General features: G+C 41.3%; 3 protein-coding genes across 4 annotated transcripts; 1 reads left to right on the plus strand and 2 right to left on the minus strand.

Moving 5' to 3' along the window:
- Positions 1-868: 868 nt before the first annotated feature.
- Positions 869-3,286, minus strand: LOC128458553 (uncharacterized). 2 transcript variants are annotated; one of them, XR_008342022.1, is made up of 5 exons: positions 2,477-3,286; positions 2,045-2,317; positions 1,930-1,966; positions 1,345-1,429; positions 869-1,231 (listed from the first exon to the last, which is right to left on the minus strand). XR_008342022.1 is itself a non-coding variant. In XM_053443432.1 (5 exons), exons 1-5 carry the CDS (start codon positions 3,035-3,037, stop codon positions 983-985), a joined length of 1,212 nt encoding a protein of 403 aa, XP_053299407.1. In that variant the 5' UTR covers positions 3,038-3,286; the 3' UTR covers positions 869-982. The 2 variants fall into 2 exon arrangements, 1 of the variants encoding a protein (XP_053299407.1); XM_053443432.1 differs by having other exon boundaries at positions 2,470-3,286.
- A 4,428-nt stretch (positions 3,287-7,714) lies between these two features.
- rpn2 (ribophorin II) lies at positions 7,715-16,438 on the plus strand. The gene is made up of 17 exons (XM_053443922.1): positions 7,715-7,791; positions 8,093-8,283; positions 8,427-8,522; positions 9,111-9,286; positions 9,406-9,481; positions 9,625-9,759; positions 9,844-10,020; positions 10,113-10,231; positions 10,544-10,649; positions 11,192-11,283; positions 11,380-11,494; positions 11,703-11,897; positions 12,019-12,105; positions 12,215-12,310; positions 12,653-12,728; positions 14,611-14,740; positions 16,271-16,438. The coding sequence occupies exons 1-17, from the start codon at positions 7,779-7,781 to the stop codon at positions 16,284-16,286; spliced, it is 1,896 nt and encodes a 631-aa protein (XP_053299897.1). The 5' UTR covers positions 7,715-7,778; the 3' UTR covers positions 16,287-16,438.
- A 988-nt stretch (positions 16,439-17,426) lies between these two features.
- ghrh (growth hormone releasing hormone) lies at positions 17,427-19,715 on the minus strand. Its single transcript, XM_053429510.1, is given in 6 exon segments — positions 17,427-17,495; positions 17,776-17,905; positions 18,008-18,112; positions 18,529-18,633; positions 19,262-19,370; positions 19,587-19,715. Coding segments are annotated over 5 exon segments (489 nt in total). The 5' UTR covers positions 19,342-19,370; positions 19,587-19,715.
- Positions 19,716-20,516: the final 801 nt, after the last annotated feature.

Genomic DNA, 20,516 nt, shown 5'->3' on the forward strand with positions numbered 1-20,516 from the left:
AATATCCGCAGACCTTGAATTTCCTGCAAAGTTTCATAACTTTTTGAACATGTCTAGACCCTGAAAAAGCCCCCCAAAGGGAAATAATAATAACAAGACATTTCCTGTTGCCACCAGGGGGCGCTGCGGTTTTAAGTCATCATTTATGCATAGATGTCATCAGGCGGGGACTATTGTCTTACATGTCTAGTTTGGACTTGATTGGAACATGTATGTCCGAGATACAGATGCCCGTGTTTTGATGGCGTGTAACCAATTTTTAACGCCATGCCACGGTCACACGGTGTGATAAAAAAAAAATCCCTCAATCATTTTTTATCTCCATCTTGTTGTGATGACACTCATCTGAATTTGAAGTTGATCTGATGAAAGCCCTGGGACAAGTACGTAAAAGTAAAAATGTGGGATATTGCCAAAATGGCCACTAAAAGCAAAATGGCGGACTTCCTGTTGCGTTTTTCATAATGCTCCATGAGACTTTTTTTCATGACTGGTCACGATACACCTATATCCAGATTTTGATGAAAATCCGTTATGTGGAAACCTAGGGGCTGGTTCCAGGGGGCGCTGTAGAGCCATTTTGCCACGCCCAATTCCAATTACTCCAGAATACTAAAATATCCGCAGACCTTGAATTTCCTGCAAAGTTTCATAACTTTTTGAGCATGTCTAGACCCTGAAAAAGCCCCCCAAAGGGAAATAATAATAATAATAATAATAATAATAATAATAATAAAAATCCTTACAGATTCAATAGGGCCTCTCACCATTCGGTGCTCGGGCCCTAATAATAATAAAAATCCTTACAGATTCAATAGGGCCTCTCACCATTCGGTGCTCGGGCCCTAATAACATTTGTATTGGAAGCTATCAAATCTGCACCATCAGCTAATGTAGTCATCCTTATAAATCCTAAACATCTCATTTAATTCAATTCAAAAATATATCAGGCAGCACTATGTTGACATGTGACCATCAAATACTACAAATTGCAGCACTGACTGAGCTTTCTCATAGGTTTGACCCAATAGTTAATACTTTCTCCAGGCTTCAGAAGAGAGTTTCCCTTTAAGTGCCACAATAAGAATCCTTTTCCAACAGGTTGGACATCTCCATCCAGGACAGGTCCCACTGCACCTCCGTCACATCCAACTTGGTGGCAGGAAGCACCCCTGCTGGAACTTCCTGTTCGGAAACTGGCCAGCAGCTCCAAGTGCAGAACTTCTGGTACCTTCAAGAAAATACAACAGGCAGTGAATAATTTACTTCACCACCTGTTGGGCTCGTCGTTCATGCAGTAGAAAGTAGGAAGTCAAGACGGATGTAGATTTTATAAATACTAACCTGTAGTGACAAACGAGCCAAACAGTCAAAGGAATGACTATCAGAAGGAGAGCCCGACATGAAGCAATGATCCATTTCCAGGAACCTGATCAAGACGACACAATACTTGTTTAAATAAATAAAACTGTTATAATAACAACAACAATTGGATTTCCAATCAACTTGGCAGACAGATGTAGTAAGTGTCAGGAAAGGGCCCACTGTATTTTGGTATTAAGCTGATCCAGTCATTTTTTATCTCTTTCTTTAACTTTGTGCTTTTAAAACGTACTTTAACGACCTTAATGAAAAAAATCTGCCGTATGTAGAGGACTGATATCTATGTGTGTGAAATGTGGTGCGGCTTGATTGTATTTAAGGGGACTGCTGGGCCTTGGTGAATATGCGCTCTACTGAGTCCCATTCTAGTTTCTTTCATCTCATTAGATCCTGAGGGATCTTCCTGATGAAATTAGACCTTGATGAAAAGACAGAGCAGGAGGAGAACCAGACAACCAAAAGGCTTCACAAAATAATGGAAAATGTGTTGATTAATATTGAGTATTTCCTCCAAAACAAGTAGATGTATATCAATAAGAAAAATACCAGTGGATGCTGGAGTCTCCTCTGATGTGAAGTTTTCCTAAAAGAAACAACAGTTGATATGTGACACTGATCCACTTCTATAGAACAGACAGCAGAGTGATGATGTTCAGCTGACCTCTGTCTGGTCTCACTGATAACCAGCTCTCTGGACTCTGCAGCTGTCTGTCTTGGGACGCACACCTGTAGAAGCCTTCATCTTCCCGTGTCACATTCTTAAGAGTCATCTTTATGACTCGGTCTGAACCGGACAAACTGTTAGAGTCAATCAATGCTCCGTTTTTAAAGAAGCTGGTTTGTTTGTGTTTGCCGCTCTGATACTGACAACACAAGGTGACATCGTCAGCCGTAAACACAGGGGAGGCTTGGGTCTTCAGAATGATGTCGCCATCTGTGGGAGAATTATAGAAGGCAAGATTGAACTCCTACTTCTTTTATGTTACCTTTGTATTAAATACAGTCCTATTTAATCATCAGTGCTACACAGAAGTCATGGTTTCTTCTTGAGTTTGTCCTGAAACTTCTCTGTTACACAAGACTCACAGCTTACTGTAATGTTGACTGCGTTGCTGCGGCCCCTGGTGCCCTCACACCAGTACACTCCACTGGTCCCACTGGTAGCAGTGAACACAAATGCTTCAGACTTGTATGGGCTCATGCTACCTCCTGGCGGTGAATAGTGAACGGTGAGGTTTGAGGTCCCTGCTTTTAGGTCAGGAGAGAAATGCACCACCTTCCACCCTGAGGAGTTAGTCTGAGATGTGAGGCACTGCAGAGTGAAACACTCCCCACTGAACATCTGTCTGGTGTCAGGAGTCAGAGAGAGCAAGGGAGGGGGCAACTCTAGGACACAGGTTGATAGAGAGAAAAAGAAAAGGGGAGAGAAGATGAGAGAAGCAACAGAAACAGTCTGAGATTGAGGCTTTTCAGACGTATCCTGGTTTGACGATTGTCCAATCTGTGATGGACATAACTGAAATAGCCACATATCTTGACAAAATGTCAGAAACAACACAAAAACAGAGATGTGTTTGGCATAGTCAGAAAGTTTGGACAACCAATCAGGGATGAGTAAAGTCATTTGAAAGCAATCCATCGATGTGTCTGCCATTGTTACCTCTGCCGAGGTCAGAGGTCATGTTTTCACCCCTGTCTGTTTGTTTGTAAGGAAAATAACACAAGAACAACCCAACAGATTTGCAGGGAACTTGGTGGAACAATTTGGTTTGAGTCATAGAAGAAGCCATTATATTTGGATCTTCCTGTAACATTTTGAGATTCTACGTTTTTCAACACTTTCACCATTTTCCAAGGGAGCAATCTTGAAGAAAAAAGATCTGGCACATTTATGGAACTAATGTCTCTGAGTGAGTGTAGCAGCTTGATTAAATTTAAGGGGACTGATGGGCCTTGGCGGAGGTGTGCTCCACCGAATGCCCTTCTAGTTTTAACTGTAAATCTCCTCTGTCTGTGAAACTTGTGCTCTCACTTAATGTGATTTGCCTTCAGCTGTACTCTAATCTCCATACTTGCTCAACTGTAGTCTCTAAAATCACCTGTGCCTACACTTCACTGACAATTATACATTTAGGAAACACCCTTCTCATGTGATTATCTGTCAAACCCAGTCAACATGAATTTCTCCAGTAGGGGTCAGATTGCCTATTTAATTCCTATGAACAACATAAAACCAACAATGTATCTAATGTTAGCATGCTTTTGTTTGCTGCTCGGCAACAGCTGTGTCCTGCTCACTGTTGTTAAAGCAGGACAATGGCTTCACATCTCACAGTGATGACATAGGATTTTATAATAATGAGACATATTAGCATTGAGTAATAAAAGGGTGTAAAATATGATGACTTGCTCTTATAATAACCTTGCTGGTGCAAGGACACTAATACTTTTAAAGGTAATGGTAGATGGCTCTCTGATTGGTTTATTGCATGTTATGCCCAAAACACACCTCTAAATAGTAAAGAGACAAAACAAATCTTGTGTCGAGTGCAGCAACATTTTGTAATAAATCAAGTACTACAGTGAGAGTTGTGTCTGTTTTGGGATTCAATGTTTTGCAAAAAAATGTATGACTGATGAAGATATCCTATTGATTATTAATATACATTATTTTTGACAGTTTTACATTTTGAGATTGACCTGTCCGGGGGGGTACCCTCTCACCTAATGTCAGCTAGGGTTCGCTCCAGGGACCCTCAAAGGGGTTTTCAACATTTTATTGTTGATAAACACAGTCAGTCATGAAGCCAAATTAAGCTTAAATGAATAAACATATTAAAAAAAAATCTTCTGACAGTTTTCTGATCAATTAGAAATAGTATAAACCATGTTTTTACCCATGATAGGGAGGAGTGACAGAGGCTGTTTTGAGGAAAATAAGAGCCTCTATGTGTCTCTGCATTAGTCAGTTTGAGAATACACAACCTCTGTACTCATCTGATTCGTCCTGTGCAAAGCAGAAACCTGATGCCACGCTGCGGTGGCTGCAGTCGTAGCTGCTGCTCACCTAACACTCCAAGCGAGACTGGCTGGACCTTTCGCTCAACCTCAGTCCGGTTCTCCCGACACTCGGCTTGGCACCAGTACCTGTCGGCCTCCTCCCGTGTTACCGCGGTGAGGAAGTAGCTGTCACCAGAGACCAGGTGCCTGGGGGGAGCCCTGTGTGGTTTGGACCTGAACCACCAGTAGCTCTTCACAAAAGCAGAGAGGGACTCCACTGTGCACTGCAGGAGCACACTCTCACCCAGGTAGATGTTTGGCCCCGGAGGCTTCACAGAGACACTGGCCTCCAGAGATCCTGCAGGAACAGGGGGGGCTACATTATGGGCTTTTGCATGCCGGTGTCAAATACTAGTACTGTATCTGTGTGTCAGACAGGTGGACCCTGATTCATCATCTCTGCCAGTACCTTTAAATGCAGCAACTTGGAGAACTACACCTGAAACACAGAGAAATTATTTTACACAAACCCAACTCCTATCATCACTATTGTTGTTTTTATATTGTTGTTTGTACAGTGCACCACACCAAGGCAATTTCCTGTATGTGCAAATATACATGGCAATAAAAATAATTCTGAATATGATTCTGATTTTGATAGGAATTATATTTATTCATGTCTTTGTACAAGAAACTGTTGGGGTCGAGCTCTACTGATAAGGAAGAAGAAACCTGATAATCTTTGTCTGGAATATATTGCATTCAGAAGTGTAGAGGAATAAAATCAATAAATATATCTGTATTAATTTTATTTGTCTATAAATATAACTGTATGTTATTCAGTATGTGAAGCAATGCAGCCACCAATTTCTTTTCACTTACTTCTGCTTCTTCTTCTTTTTTCCGGCTTACTGATCATCCTCGGGCTCTGCAGAGGTCGACTGTCTCCAGGTAATTAAAAAGGTATTTAGGCATATTTCACTGCCAGTCTGCCATGATAGTTCACCAGCAACCACAAGGCACTCAAATGTCTCTAATGCCCAAAGAGGTCTAACTTCTTTTACTATTTTGTAAGTTTGTTCAAATGCATAAACTGTGAGCAGGTTTATGCTCAAGCATACAGTGTATCAACTACAGAGGAAGACAACAATCTGCAGAGAATGACATGCTTTCAAAAGTCCTTTGAAAAAGCATTGGTTTCTATGAGGAATTATTGTTAAAATCCAATCACGCACCCAGAACCGGTCGGCAGTGTGTCATAGGGCCGACATACAGAGACAAACAGCACTCTTCACACTTAAATCTTTACAAACAATTTAAATGGGAGGATTTTTCAATTTTCATGTTTAGCTGAAAATACTCACTCAAGCACACTAATGCAGATCAATTATTTTTTAATCAAATTGGTTTCCTCAAACATCTTAATGTTGACATCTACCGACAGAGAAGATGATGCAGATGAGTCCAAAGGGCTCACTCACTCTTCAAAACAACATCCTGCGAAAAAAGACTATTATCTGAAATCAATACATTTTCTCTGAAGATTAAATGGTCAGTTTTCCTGTCAGTGATAATAAAAACTCGCTTTTGGTTCAACTACATTTTGAATTAAAAGTCTTTAAATTAATATTGTTTAAAACAGTTTGATGAGTTGGACATCATTTGATATCACACATCACATCACCAATAAAGGTGTGAATATTTGAAATGAGATGGATGCTTCTTTCCTCCTCATTATCCCAAAATATTGCAACGAACGTTACATAGTGTGAATGCTATGAAGTGCAACATGCTGGCTTTCTCACTCTGCCAAGTAACGTCTCTCATCAAGACAGAAGGATTACAGCCAAGGAGTTTAGCTCATAGTAAATGATGCACGGAGGGAAATTGTAAGTACAGGTAGTTACAGAATGTGGCTATCTGTAGTTGTTAACGATTGTTACCTGCTTAAATTTAGGTTTACTTGAGGCAAATGAAAGGGAATATTGTAATGAGCTATGTTAACGCTAAGCTAGCTAGCTAGCTATTTTGTTAGAAAATGTCTCCAGTGAGCAAGAGTGTGAACGAGCAAATTTGAAATGTAAGAAATAACTATCGACAGCTCTCTATTCTTTGCATTAATATCTATCTCTAGTATTTTAAAGCAATAACATCAGTGCCTATAGAATGTTGTTGTTTATAACCAGTTCATATTTGTGTTGTCAAATTTCACAATGACCCTGAAATTCTGTCTCTTCTGTTATCTTATACTGAATGAATGCAAGCAAAGATACAGAGAAAAATCACACTCTTTCAGCAAAATCACACTGCGCGCAAACATTCAGCGTCCTTAGGGGCTAAGCCCCCCCTTTCTCTCAATCCTAGAAACGCCCCTGCTAATAATACTCCCCAATCTGTGGAACAATCTCCCTGAAGAGTGTCGTCGCCAGGCACTAAACTTGACCTCGCCTCCGGCGATTGGACAAGCGTGTTTGTTGATCCAGGATTTGAGAAGGAATAATTAGACACTTATACATGAAGTTCTGGAAATTGAACATTTATTGTATTCAATGAAATACTTACAGAGAGTCTCTGGGGTTCTGCCGGACACGTCACCAGGTTCACTGGATCATGTCGAGAAGAAGCGAACACTCATCCTAAGTCCACAGTATATATAATCAGACACAGGGTGGGCACAGAGGCGGTTCTTTTTCCCTGAGGGAATTCAGCCATTGGCCAGATGTACACTGTTTCCTCAAAGTGCAGTTTTTTGCAAGCACATCACTTTCAACTGACCAGGTGTCCCACTACTGTGGCCTTGGCAAACAGGGAGCTTGCTACAGTGGAGAGACCCAGCAGATTAAACATTTCAGGAGGATTTCATATCTTTTTCTCACCATGTTTCATGAAGCACCTCATTGTATTAGTTCTGGCTGATACAATGAATTTCAATCACACACTTTTCTCCGAATTGTATTTTGGGTCAGATTGACATTCAGATTGACACCTGCTCTTTCTGTGGTCGTGCTCTGGGCCTGACCCTGCGTCTGAGTCAAAAAGATATACATCATTCCAAATATAAGAAACAGTTGTAGCATTATAGAGAAACATAGATATCTCAACAAGAGATCCATCTGAAAAACGCCTAGTCTTCTTTTAAATCTTTCTGATAGACACACATGTGCTATCTCTGTTGTTACCGCTGTGTTTGTCCCCAACATGTACTTCTGAATATTCTATTCGTCAATAAAAGGTCAAATGTAACCTATGGCTATAAGACATAACAGCATTGTAGCGCCGTGCTTCTATTTTGAAATGTAAAAGGTGTAACCGGATGTTTGACCCCTGCTGACAGCTCCTTCTGAGACCCCGGAAGTACTCGTCGGTTTTGGTGACGCTGCATTAGACTGGAAGACATGGACCGGCTTAGTAAGTGAATTCATTCATCAATTAAGGAAATAATGTTGTATATGTGTTTTTTTAGTTTCAATGGTGTCTTATGTGCAGTTATTGAACGTGCGTTGAACCAATAGAGAAGAAATGGCGTCGTACTGAGCTGCTTCCTCCTCACGTTAGCTTGCTCGCTTCCTAGCTAAACCTGCATCGACTCGACGGAGCTTGATCTCATTGACTGAATACGAGACAAAATGTTTTGTTTCCTTTTCTCGGAGCGAGCTAACCGAGCACACGTTTCCCCGGATAACACTGGTTCCTTTCTCCGTATCTGCAGGGGTATTCGAGGGGTTCCTCTTGTGTCTGGCTCTCGCCGGAGTTCAGGCGCTCACACCAGCGCACCACCTCTCCCTGGCCGACGTGGCCCGGCTGCAGAACCTCCTGAGCCCGCAGTTCACCGACCTGGAGTCCGCCTACCACTCTGTGGTCGGGCTGACAAAGCTCGGAGCGGCTGTTCCTGATCATGATGTAAGTGATCACTCCAGGTTATTAACTCGGTCGCGGAATGACTTGAATTAAATATTCATTCATAATTCAAATGATATGCACACATCAAATTCCACGTTCAACACAAATGTTCTTTGTCTTTGGAAATGTGTTTTTGTCTCCAGCACGTTTGTCAGTTCCTGAAATCCCAGCTTGATCCCATGAGCGTTGACTCGATCTTCTTTGCTGCTGAGACCAGTCAGGCCATTTCAGGATGTGAGGTATGAAATACAAAACTGTTCTACTGGCATATTTATCACAACAAACATTACCAACAGAAAATAAGGGTGTGGTGTCACTGTACAATATAGGAAAATGCATTAATTTAACTATTACCTCTGCCAAGGACGTTACAGTTCCATCAGCATTTGTTAGTTGGATATTTATGACGATTGCACCCCCGAAATGATGAGATTTCCAGTAAATGATATGGAGGGGTGGGACATGTCTCAAGGAGGAACCCAGTACATTACAGGCAGATCCTGGCATAGTTTTCTCTTTTTTCAACATTGTGATAGATTTTGACATTTTCACTGATTTTCCTAGAGGAATAATTCAAGTATCTCAATGAAAATAGTAAGTATATTCAGGCAACTGTTATCCATCAGCTTGTAAAATTTGGGGGGACTTTTGGGCCTTGGTGGAGCCTAATATGCACTTTTCTAAGTTGTTCGAAGATCTTCTAAAAAATCCAGATTTGTTCAAGTATTAGATCTGCATTTTATGATCAAAATATAGTGGCTGATGCTAAGCTTAAGTGCAAACACCCGTATAATAACAACATTTAAATTAATTTGTTGACCCCATAGATCCCGGTGTCCAATGAAACCCGTGACATCCTCCTGGCAGCAGTTAGTGAAGACTCCACCATGACTCAGATTCATCGTGCTGTGAGTGCACTCAGCTCTTTGGGACTTCCCGTGGCCTCTCAGGAGGTGGTAGGTGCCCTGGCAGGTCGCATCAACAAGGAGGACAATGTTATGGCGTAAGTGTTATTTGTGCTGGATTGTTGAGAGCAGTTTCAGTTTGTGGTAAGAGCCCTGTAGTGCTCACAATCTAAATTATTTGAACATATGAATTCACAATAATGTTCTCTTTGGGCAGCATCACCTTAGCTCTGCAAACAGCCGCTCGCCTCTCCCAGCAGGCCGAACTCGGGGGAATACTGGAGGAAATTGAGGTGAGCTGTTTAACCTCCAGCAGGGGATGCTGTTTCGCTGTTCTTTGACTCAGCACAAGACACAATGCACTTTCAATGATGTAAAGTGTTTTTGGTTTTCAAGTACAATCATGTTTTAATACTTTTTTGCTTTTTCCTTTCAGGATCTGACGGCTCGTTTGGATGACCTCGGTGGAATCTACCTCCAGTTTGAAGAGGGACTTGAGGCAACTGCCATGTTTGTGACTGCTGCTTACTCCCTGTCAGATCATGTAGACATGGAGCCCCCCCTCAAGGAGGTACGATTTATGCCCGTCAGGAGTTATGTCAGGTTTTGTCATCTCTCTTCAAATGTTTAATAGAAGATTTGTTCTCCCCCACAGGAACAGGTCATTCAGCTGGTGAATTCCATCTTCAGCAAGAAATCCTGGGACTCTCTGGCCGAGGCTTTCAGCGTGGCGAGTGCCGCTGCTGCTCTTTCCAGCAACCGCTTCCATGTGCCGGTCATCGTCAGTGCTCAGGGCCCAGCCACAGTGTCCCACAGCCAGCCAACCCTGCAGGTATGAACGTCCAATCTTAACCAAGCTACCGTCCCCCGTCGTGTGGTTTGTGATCATCCTGTAGTGAGACTCTCTCTGTGTTGCCTTCACAGCTCCTGGTTACTGATGTCATGTCTCAACCTCTGACTACAGCCAATGTGCTGGTGGAATCTGCGTACGCTGTGGCCTCCAAGAGTGTCATACTCAGCCAAGCACCCTTCACCCTTAATGAGTATGTACTGTTTGAGACACTAGTGCCAGGTTTACATTACTCTCGCAGGCTTCCAACGTCTTGATCCCAACAAGTGGAAGATTCTGAGTCAGAGTGTGAACATAACTTCACACAAATGTATTTGATGATCAGTTAGGAATAGATGGTGTTTTAACTAAGCTCACCCAATTCCTTTACAGATGTACCTACTTCATTTGTTTTATTAATTAATTTATTCATCAATTAATAATGAGGTGTTCTGTAAAGCAGTTTTTATTCATCAGTATTGTCTGGTTTTGCTACAACATTAACTGTGTAATTCCTTTTTTCTAGTGGCGTCTTTGAATTGAACTTCATGTCCACCCAGCCCGCCAGTGGATATTACCAGTTTACCATTGCAGTAACTGGGGATACCCGTCTGGTGGCCAATCACGTCGAGGTCATTTTTTTTTTTGTACTTGTTATTAAGGCATCTCTTTAGCAGTGCATAATTAAAAATAGTTTCTAATGATGTGCAGGTTGTAGTAATTTTCATTTGAAGTAAAAGTATAGGACCACGCCACACATTACAGGTGTGTTTGCAGGTGATACTAAAAGCAGTTGTATAGGTTGATTCAATGAATCTGAAGGAACTTTCTAAAGTTCTATATAGTAATTATAGTAAATGTTTATTTAAATAAATTCTAATGTATTATGTAACTTCACTCATACAGAGAACCAGAGCTTGTTTTAATGATTCTTGCAAGCACCTAAACTTTTTGGAACTGCAAACCTAAATCACTGGAGCTTTATTGTTTTAATAAAGTCAACATAACGAGTAAAATATCAGAGCACAGGGAAATCTCAAAATTACAATTTTGAGACCTTCTATTTGGCCTGTTTGAAATGACGAATTTGAAGCAAAGGGATGCAAATAATAATGTGCTCACATCCCATGATTACAGTAGATGAGACTCATGTTCTGACTCTGTTAACCTGCAGCTGAAAGTAAAGGTGTCCACTGAGGTGGCCATTACTAGCATGGACCTCTCTGTGGTGGACAAGGACCAGAGCATCGGCACAAAGACCGTCAGGTCAGAAAACAAGTTTGAGAAATGAATGTGTTTTGGCTAATCCTTAATGGCATGACCATGTAAGACTCACTGCTTTCATTTTTCTAAATGACTCAGAGTGGACTATCCCTCCAAAGCCAAGAGCTCATTCGTCGCCGACGGCCACCAGAACTTTGCCATGACCTTCCAGCTGGTTGACGTCAACACTGGAGTGGAGCTCACCCCTCACCAGGTATGTAATCACAGTGAGACACGTGTCAAGTCTCTTCATGACCCTCACTCCATCTACTTTTATTATCACTTTTGTGACCATGCAACCATTATATTATACATGCGGTTAGTTAAAGCATTCATAAGAACAAGTAAAGTCACTGGGACTATTTGGGAAAATGGATATTTCTGCATTTAGGTTTAAGATCTTTACGTTTTCTCTGTCCCAGACTTTTGTTCGACTTCACAATCAGAAAACTGGCCAGGAGGTCATTTTTGTGGCTGAACCCGACAGCAAGAACCTGTACAAGTTTGAGTTGGACACAGCGGAGCGGAAATCTGAGTTTGACTCTATCTCTGGAATCTATTCCCTCCATCTCATGGTTGGGGACGCAACCTTGGAGAATCCCATCTTGTGGAATGTGGTGAGTTTCTTTTCCAACTGAATGGTGGTAAACAAGGAGGATAATTTACTGGTGTAACAAATAACCAGACAATGAGATGTCAATACTGCGCTCTAAACCTGAGTTGTAATCCTTTTGAAAGGCTGATGTTGTTCTGAAGTTTGTGGATGAAGAAGCCCCAGCCGCTATTCAGTCCAAGACCCTTTATGTGCCCAAACCAGAGATCCAGGTAATGTTATTTAAACTGTACTCGATTTGCTTTGGTGCACGACAACAGAAGATTCAATGAGATGCTCTGGGTAGTTTTCCAGCTGTTTAAAATCTCCTTGTCTCTGCAGCACTTATTCAGAGAACCAGAGAAGAAGCCTCCCACCGTGGTCTCAAACGCTTTCACCGCACTCGTCCTGTCTCCTTTACTGCTTCTGCTCATCCTGGTAAGGTTTCACACTTTGTGCCATTATTAATTAACAGAGCATTCAGTGATGTCGTTGTAAACACAGTGGTCTAGTTTTCCCCCCAGAAAAGCTCTTCAGTAGGAGGCCTTCGTCCTCAGTGAATGAGGCTTCAGTACTGCTTTAATATAATGCTTATTTTAATTGGAAATCACAAAAGCTAGGAGGTATTTTTTTCCCTGGCATTTGCAGTGCTGAGTAATAGTTATTGTCACCGTGGTTCGGTGCATTGTGCGTCAGGCTGTAAACAATTTTACAGCCCTTTTGTTTGCAGCTCTTGAAGAGAGATGGAAATCACAATGTCTTTTTTTCCCCCCTCTTCAGTGGTTTAAGCTCGGAGCCAACATCTCCAACTTCAGCTTCACTCCCAGCACCATTCTGTTCCATGTAGGACATGCAGGTTAGTCTCCTCTTTCAAAATGTTGATCACAGACACCATTATCTTACAGCCTCTTCATCTGCTGCTGTTCAAGATGAGAAGTGAACTGCAGTGAAGACTGGGTGATGAAATTCCACATATAAACTCTGGATGGAAAATGTTGTGTTGTACAGTGGGTTTCCCTTCTGATGCTCATCGTGTGTTGAGAAAGCCAGCAAATTTAAACATGCGTAAATGTGGGTCTACTGTTTTCATAGTAAGTTCATTGAGATAGACAGCAGCAGTAAGTTAACGTACAGTGTCAGTCAAATCTCAAATGATGAAAAAAAATTGAAACGTTCTTCTTCAGAAGAAACTATAGCAGTATGGTTGTAGTGACCCAAATGATGATAAAATGATTATCATGGTAATGTTAAAACGTAATGATATACAAATAGATTTAGATTATTATTATTATTGGTATTGCATAATTCTCTCTCAACCACACTCACACACACTGAGCCTTGTAAAAGAGTTTGTTTGATGTTTATAGATTCTCTCTCCCGCTGAATTTTTGACGAGTGTTTGATCTTAAAGGAACAAATTATGTTGGTTATGAATAACATACTTAATGTGTTGTCAAGGGAGTGGCACAGCTATGATGAATTTGTTAGTTTTTCTGCTGTTGGAATCTGTTATAGTTGGAAAAACATCTTTAGTAACTCACCATCAGACAATTTCCTCTGTTCACAGTCTCAGAATGTTCACTAATTATACAGTTTGACACGTTTCTTTTATATTGATCATAATTAGTATAAGAATTGGGTTGAACGAGAATGTAACTCAGTAGAGCGTATTCGTCCCAACAACAAATTCAATCAAGCTCCACAAAATTTCACACAGACAAAAATGTTCCAAAAAGGCCTTACCTTGCAATGTCAAAGAAAATAGAAAAATATTTCCTGCATCTGACACTCCAACGTTTAATGAGTTCTTTCTTGCCCTTGTCTCATCGCTCTGCCAAGTCTCAAGGAAAAGTTTCTGCTCAGCGTTGTTTGTGTAATCCTGCTGACAGTCAGAAAAACTGACAAATAGCAATGAAAACATTACTTTGTTGACAAAGAACTTGCTGTTGTTTCATATTTCCACAGCGTTTTAGAACAGAGTTTGTCAAACTGTGATGCACAGGTGCACGCTGCTGTTCTACAAACCACAGGAAGTTGGTCACAGTAGTTGAAGCTGATGAAGCCCCTTTACCAAACAGCAGCCACTCATCCCATGGAGACATTTAAGACACTTTAAAACATATTACTGCCCAGCGGCTGGAATTTGCATCAAAATGTTTCTTAGTCAAACGTGACCTAAACAACATGCTACATTCTTTTAGATTCAATAAGTGCTAATTGTAAATGAACAAATCACAAATCTGCCGTTCAACACACCCACTACAGGTCCAGATTTTGCCCCAAGAATCGTTACGTATTCTTCCAGATACAAGTAATCCATTGAGTTGCCTGTAGATCGATAGATTAATTGCAAAAAAGAACGATTAAAAGATAATTAAGCATGATTTTAATGCTGCTAGTTTTTACTAATTGCACAAAAATATCAGTTACAACAAAACAATGCTGAACTCAAAGTCTGACTCATTGACCTGGAATTGATTGAAGTGTCAGACTTTTCGAACCCTTCTCTTAGACTGTGGTTTGAAGCATCTGCATTTTTTATCTGAAAACACAATATAAAAATGTAATTGATGAAAATATCACCATTTTATTTATTGGTTTATCCATTGGTCGGTTTTTTAAGTGACTGACATAGGTTATGTTAAACTAAATTGTAAATATGATGGTGTATTGTATATTGCATTACCCAGCAACTGTTTAGTCAGGATGCTAATGTTCACTCTGCGGTTTCATTTCAGCCTTACTGGGCCTGATGTACGTGTACTGGACCCACCTGAACATGTTCCAGACCCTGAAGTACCTGGCGATTATTGGTGGCGTTACTTTCCTCGCAGGGAACCGCATGCTGGCACAGAAGGCAGTGAAGAGGTACGTCTCCTGATGGAACCTGGCACAGATAGTACCCTAGAGGGTCCTTAATCCCAGAGAGAAAGCCTGGCCCCTTTTCAGACGACGAGGGGTCTGGTGTTTTCAGGCCTCTTGGTAGCTCTTGGCTCCGAAGTGCCTTTTCTGTATCTGCAGCTCGTCAGTTGGTCCCAAGAGGCCGGTCTCAGTGCCAGGCTCTCTGCCAAGAAGAGATCTTGCATCTACTTAGACCAGTAGAGAAGCGTAGCATCAAGATCCAAGAGTGATGATCTGAGTGTGCAATTTCTTTGACCATCAATATGTAAGAGCCCTCCAGGTGCCAGAGTGAGCCATTTGTAGCCTGTGTCACTGACTCAAGACGTCACTTTGTAATTATTCACTTTAATTGCTTACTCTTACGACAGCCCGCTTACACCGGGTTCACACCTGACGCCGAAGCGCCACGCAGTGCCACAACATTCTGTCCGCCTCCTTTCCACGCCCATGTTAATCAATTGGGCTGTTCACTGGGGCATTGAACGACATGTAGCCCCGAGGGCGGCTCATGCTCTGCGGCGATGGTTTCGGCGTCTGTTCTATTTTTTCCCACTCGTGGCAAACGGATCAGGCCAGAAAACATCGGAAAATCGTTTTTAAAACGATATAAGTCCTATTATTTATGATCAAATATGCATCCCAAACTTTGGTGGAGGCTATGAAGACATTTACACCTGGACCCCTACATTGAACAGAGCATACAACAACCAGTGGTGAAAGCCAAATCGCGGGCTGTCCAGCACAGAGAAAATCGTGTGCAATAGTTTACGCTGCGCAGTGCTTCAGGGCGCTTCCCTGTCCGGTGTGAACCGGGCATTAGCCCATTTAAAGCAAGTACAACATGGCGATTACCGATTTCACAAATGCCATTTTTTCACTAGTCAGGATTTCTTATTTTTTATTCTCTCGTGCTCGCCTCTGTCTCTTTTTAACCCCTCTGTCCACACCTTGCTGTCTCTGTACTCCTCTTTCAGGATCGCTGCAGAGCAGAGTAGTAGGTTGGCAAAGTATAGGAGCCTCCGATAAAGCCCCTCGTTTGTAACAGAGTCGATCGTGCTTCCAGGCTGAAGTAAGGGCCTCCGCAGAGCCTGCATCCACAGTGTATTCCCATAGTGGCTGGCAGCGTGCATGGCTGCGTGCTGTTCACTCATTCTAACCCCACGAGTGTTCACATGTACTTGCCCGCCCCTCCCCCCCCCCCCCCCGGTTTGCCTCTTTGTTCATCCCACCATGATCATGACATTGTGCTCTAACACTCGTTGTGCCATCACATTTGAGTGACATGTATGTGTTTGTAAACCAAAGTTTGCATCGTGTGAAACTTGGTGAGAAGTTGTGTTTTTGTCAGACTACATTCTGTTTGTTGTGAAAGGCCAAACATCAAAATGCTGCATGGTCAACTCTTTGACAGGACTTGTCAACGGCCAGGTGTTAAATAATGATTCATTCATCCCATGTCGGTATTAACTAATGTTAATTTTTCCCTCTCTTCCACAGAATTGAGAAAAAATAACTGCAAGTAAAAATAAAAAAGAAGACACTGACGAAGATAATATTTGATTTCCAAGGAGTTGTTCAACAAAATCAGACTTAAGATGCGGCACAGCAGTCCAATCACAAGTTAAAACATGCAGTTTGTCTGTGTTGCCAAACAGAAGAATTTGAGACACAGTCTGAGGACACACGCTCACTGACAGATTCTCCCACTGAGGACTGTAAAGCTACTGATCATTGCACTTCATCTTCCTGTGAGATTTTTTTCTTATTGTCCAACATACCAGAGTTTTCTACATGAGCTAGGATTTTTATTTGTGGGTTTTTTCTTCATTGAATTTGGGTTCATCTGTTTGTTTTTTTTGTACATTCCTCTTTTTTTTATCGCTCAGTGCCCATTTCACCTTACTGCAGTTCAGTCAATGTGTTTTTGCTGATTTAAACACTGGCAACAGCACTGATACTTGGAGCGTTACTAACTTTGCCACTGTGTTTGCCTGTTTGCTGAATCAGACTTGTCGGAGGAGCTGTAGTGTCCCATTTGATACTGAGTTGATGTCCCCCTGAAAAAAAATGTTAATAAAAAATGGGCCATTCGAGGATGTGATGTTTTTGTAATGATGATGATGAGGAGGAAATAAAGAAATTGAGGTGAATCAAAGTCTCTGTCTTCATTGAAAAACAGGGACCCGGAGAATATTTGAATAAGATTGATTACATATTTATTATGTTTACTGAATGGATTGAAACCGTGAAGGTTGAGGGAGAGACACAGGGTAATCTGTTGCAATGTAATCACATAACCAGACGAAGTATGTATTTAAGACATGAGGTGAAGATACCAGTAAAAAATTAGTTTCACGACACTTTCCCCTCTGTTCTGTCACTGAGCTGTGCTGGTAAATGGTAACAAAAAGAATCTCATACTTAAAAGATTCGGTTTGATCCACTGCCACTTATTATTATTTATGAATGCATCTTTTTTATTAAAAAACAGGGTTTTGATGTAACTCCACATGAGACATTTTTAATCACCGCAGCAGAAAAGTCACAGATCAGGTGTAATAAATAACACTGATGGTTTCATTCCATTTAAACATCCCGTTCAACCAAACAAGTGAGCGAGCACAACCTGACAGGAATGCAGCCATTTCGGATGCTACCTCCACCGGTTGTTCATGTTGAGCACGTTGTACTCGTGGTCCCAGTTGAGCAAGTGCCACAAAAACTCAACAGGTTGCAGGTTTTCTTCACAGCTTTTAATGGCAATGATTTAAAAAAAAAAAGAAAAGAGAAGACAATATTGTTTTCACTTTAAAAGAAAAGGTTGGAGGAGGAATAAGAAACTAAGCAGTGATGGTCATCATGATGTTGAGCTCTGGCTGTCTCATCCCCTGATCTCAGCTCAGCAGTCTGTCAGGAGGAGAAGCTCAGGTTAGTGAAGGACTGACATGTTGCTCTAATCAGATTCTGGTTGCATGTGGTGTATTCGGTTTGATGGGACTGACTTACCTGGACCCCACAGCTTTCCCATGCACTCCCCTGTATCTCTGGTCGCTGTGGATGGATGTTAGATCTTCTTTATAGGTCCCCTCGTAGATATCTGACTGACGCTTCATGTAGCTCTCACTTCTATGGCTGCAAAACGACAAAGCACCAACGGTTCATGTTTCACAGGGTTTCTGTTGGCATTCTGGAAACACTCAGCCCTGACGTCACTCCTCCCGTGGCTCTACCTACCCCAGCCGTTTGCCCATGACCGTCTGTAGGAACTTCCTGGCAGAGATCTGTCCCAGAACTTTCCTGTAACTGTTTGTAAAGATGGCATCAGCGTGACGTCCGGAGCTGAAATCAGAAAGTGAATGAATGAATTCAGTTAATACACAGTATTCTTGAACAGTTTTCAGGAAATACTGTTTATAAAAAAGCATATTCCTTCACTTGCCATTGAGATATTTGGGTTTTAAATTTGTACTATACTTTTGAGTGAATAAACACTGCTGTATATTCTGTTCAACTCTGTAAATGATCCTCAGTATCTGAGACACATTCTACTGTTGAATTCAGTTTAATACAAATTTAACTTTCAATGTAGATATGTGCAGCACCATTTTTTTGTATTGTCCTTTCCTGTATGGGGGCAGAGACAGAAGTCTTAGTGGCACATACTTTAAAAACCGAGTATACCTGCATTACACTGGTAGATGACACAATCTCACATCTTTTACTTCAGCCTTCTGAGTCCATATGAACACACTGACCGTAACTCTGCTGGCTCCCTGGGATGACTCATGTGGTCCTGCAGCTTCTCTGCTGGATCGCTGATAGACGATGTCATCAGGAAGGACATGTCCCTCTGACCGAACCTAAGAAACATCCCCATTAACCGAACATTGCACAATGTATTCAAACATCTTGAAACAAATGTATTCAGTTTAGTTTTTTGCTGCCAAAACCGTGAAAGTTCGATGATGATGACAGATTTAAGACGAGGACCAACATGCTTGTGTACAGTGGGACTGTACATGTAACACTAATGTGACCAGTCCACACAGCTTGACCCCTGTTAGTATAACAAGTGCAGAGGGCACAGCGCCAACAGGGGAAGCAAACAGGGAATGGTTTAAAACATCACACATGGTTTTCCTCATGGTTATTAATGTGTTTGAGCGCTGAGTTCACGTCACTGTGATTTTCTGTGTCATGTAACATCAGCTCCTCTTGTGGTGCTGGAGGTGACGATAACGTCCACTTTTCCGTTTGATGTAAAGCAGTCAGCTGCTCTTTAAAGCTCAGCCACGGTTAAACATACACATATAACACTATTATTTAAACCTAGTGGAAGAATACTAACAGAGTATGTCTGGTGTTTATAAATGTGAACGGCTGAGGGGACCTGTCATAAGCAATTTGAATAACTTTAAAGACCCCCCATAAAAAGCAGTAATGCCAGAGGGAGAGGGGAGTAGTTTCAGTGAATCAGCGAGGACCAACCTAATGGATGGGTAGAGCGGGGAACCTGATAAAGACATGACCAGGCAACAGAACAGCAGCAGGGCAGCTTTCTCCATCATCACAGCTCGTCCTGGACACGAGTGGACAGCTAGAAGAAATGACCGGCGTAGAAATCACATAAGGAAAATACAAAATATGCTGAAAGCCTAGTTTCCCTCAACCAGGCTCATCATCGCTCTGCTGAAGCCACTGGCGATGCAGCAGGAGGAGAAACATGCTGTGATGGACAATAATCAACACTGAATAATCAAATGACCGATTTTAAATTGATGCACACATGCAGGATACATTTACACAAAGTTACCTCGATTCTTCACGTGAATTCCAAGGGTCCCTGAAGTTCCTCTTCACTCGCTGCCCTCCTCTCTCATCATCACTTACTGCCAGGAAACACTGGACAACAGGGTCACTGGAACAGTACTCTGTGTTACTCCTGCAGCCATGGAGAGTTTATACTGAACCTGTAGCTCCAAGTCACTCCCACAACACACATCATACTCTCTCTCTCTCTCTCTCTCTCTCTCTCTCTCTCTCTCTGTCTCTCTCTCTCTCTCTCTCTCCTCCAGCTGAGCTATCTACATGCTCTCTCACTCTTTCTATTTGTCCAACTTTTACCTTCTCAAATAAATGTTTAGCTTTTTGGTGTGATCACAATCAAATACAAACATTCCAATTGGTTTGTACAAGGTTTATAATATAAGTATATCAATTCAAAATGAATACGATTATAACGATATGTTTGAAAATAGTCTAGTACACTACAAAAATATTTGAAGCAAAAAGTAAATAAATTAAATGAAACAACGAACGGAACGTGATAGGAAGAGAAATTTAAATTCTGAAATTCATTGCAATGTTGATGTTATATCATTATTTATTTAGTATTATCATTATATATTTATACCATATATTTGTTATGCAAATATTTCCCTAAAATATAGGGGAAAAACATCAATATACTTTTATTTCAGAGAGATGGTGAAAAAAACACATGAACAGAAAAACAGCAGCACATTTCAAATGTCTGTTATTGAACATAATAGAAATAACTATCATGCAAACAATAATTATCATTGCTGCTTCAAAGCCTGAATACATTTCAATGAACGGCTCCCTGACACATTTAGTTTCAATGAATGAACATTATGTGTCATTGACTGTTATTTGATGCAGAGATACAGGTTAAACTGTTTTAAAGGTTTTTAAAGTTTCTTTAGATAATGACAGTGTTTTT

Source organism: Pleuronectes platessa, chromosome 2 (genome assembly GCF_947347685.1).
Source record: "Pleuronectes platessa chromosome 2, fPlePla1.1, whole genome shotgun sequence".
In the NCBI taxonomy this organism is placed as follows: domain Eukaryota; kingdom Metazoa; phylum Chordata; class Actinopteri; order Pleuronectiformes; family Pleuronectidae; genus Pleuronectes; species Pleuronectes platessa.

Excerpts from the sequence above, each read along its gene's own strand:
- LOC128458553 (XM_053443432.1), bottom strand. The coding sequence starts at position 3,037 with ATGGCAGACACATCGATGGATTGCTTTCAAATGACTTTACTCATCCCT. Across the intron at positions 2,318-2,469 it reads AGTCAACATTACAGTAAGCT|ATGGCGACATCATTCTGAAG; the intron begins GTGAGTCTTGTG and ends ATTCTCCCACAG. Across the intron at positions 1,430-1,929 it reads GGAGACTCCAGCATCCACTG|GTTCCTGGAAATGGATCATT; the intron begins GTATTTTTCTTA and ends CGTCTTGATCAG.
- rpn2 (XM_053443922.1), top strand. Across the intron at positions 8,284-8,426 it reads CGGCTGTTCCTGATCATGAT|CACGTTTGTCAGTTCCTGAA; the intron begins GTAAGTGATCAC and ends TTTTGTCTCCAG. Across the intron at positions 9,482-9,624 it reads GAATACTGGAGGAAATTGAG|GATCTGACGGCTCGTTTGGA; the intron begins GTGAGCTGTTTA and ends TTTTCCTTTCAG.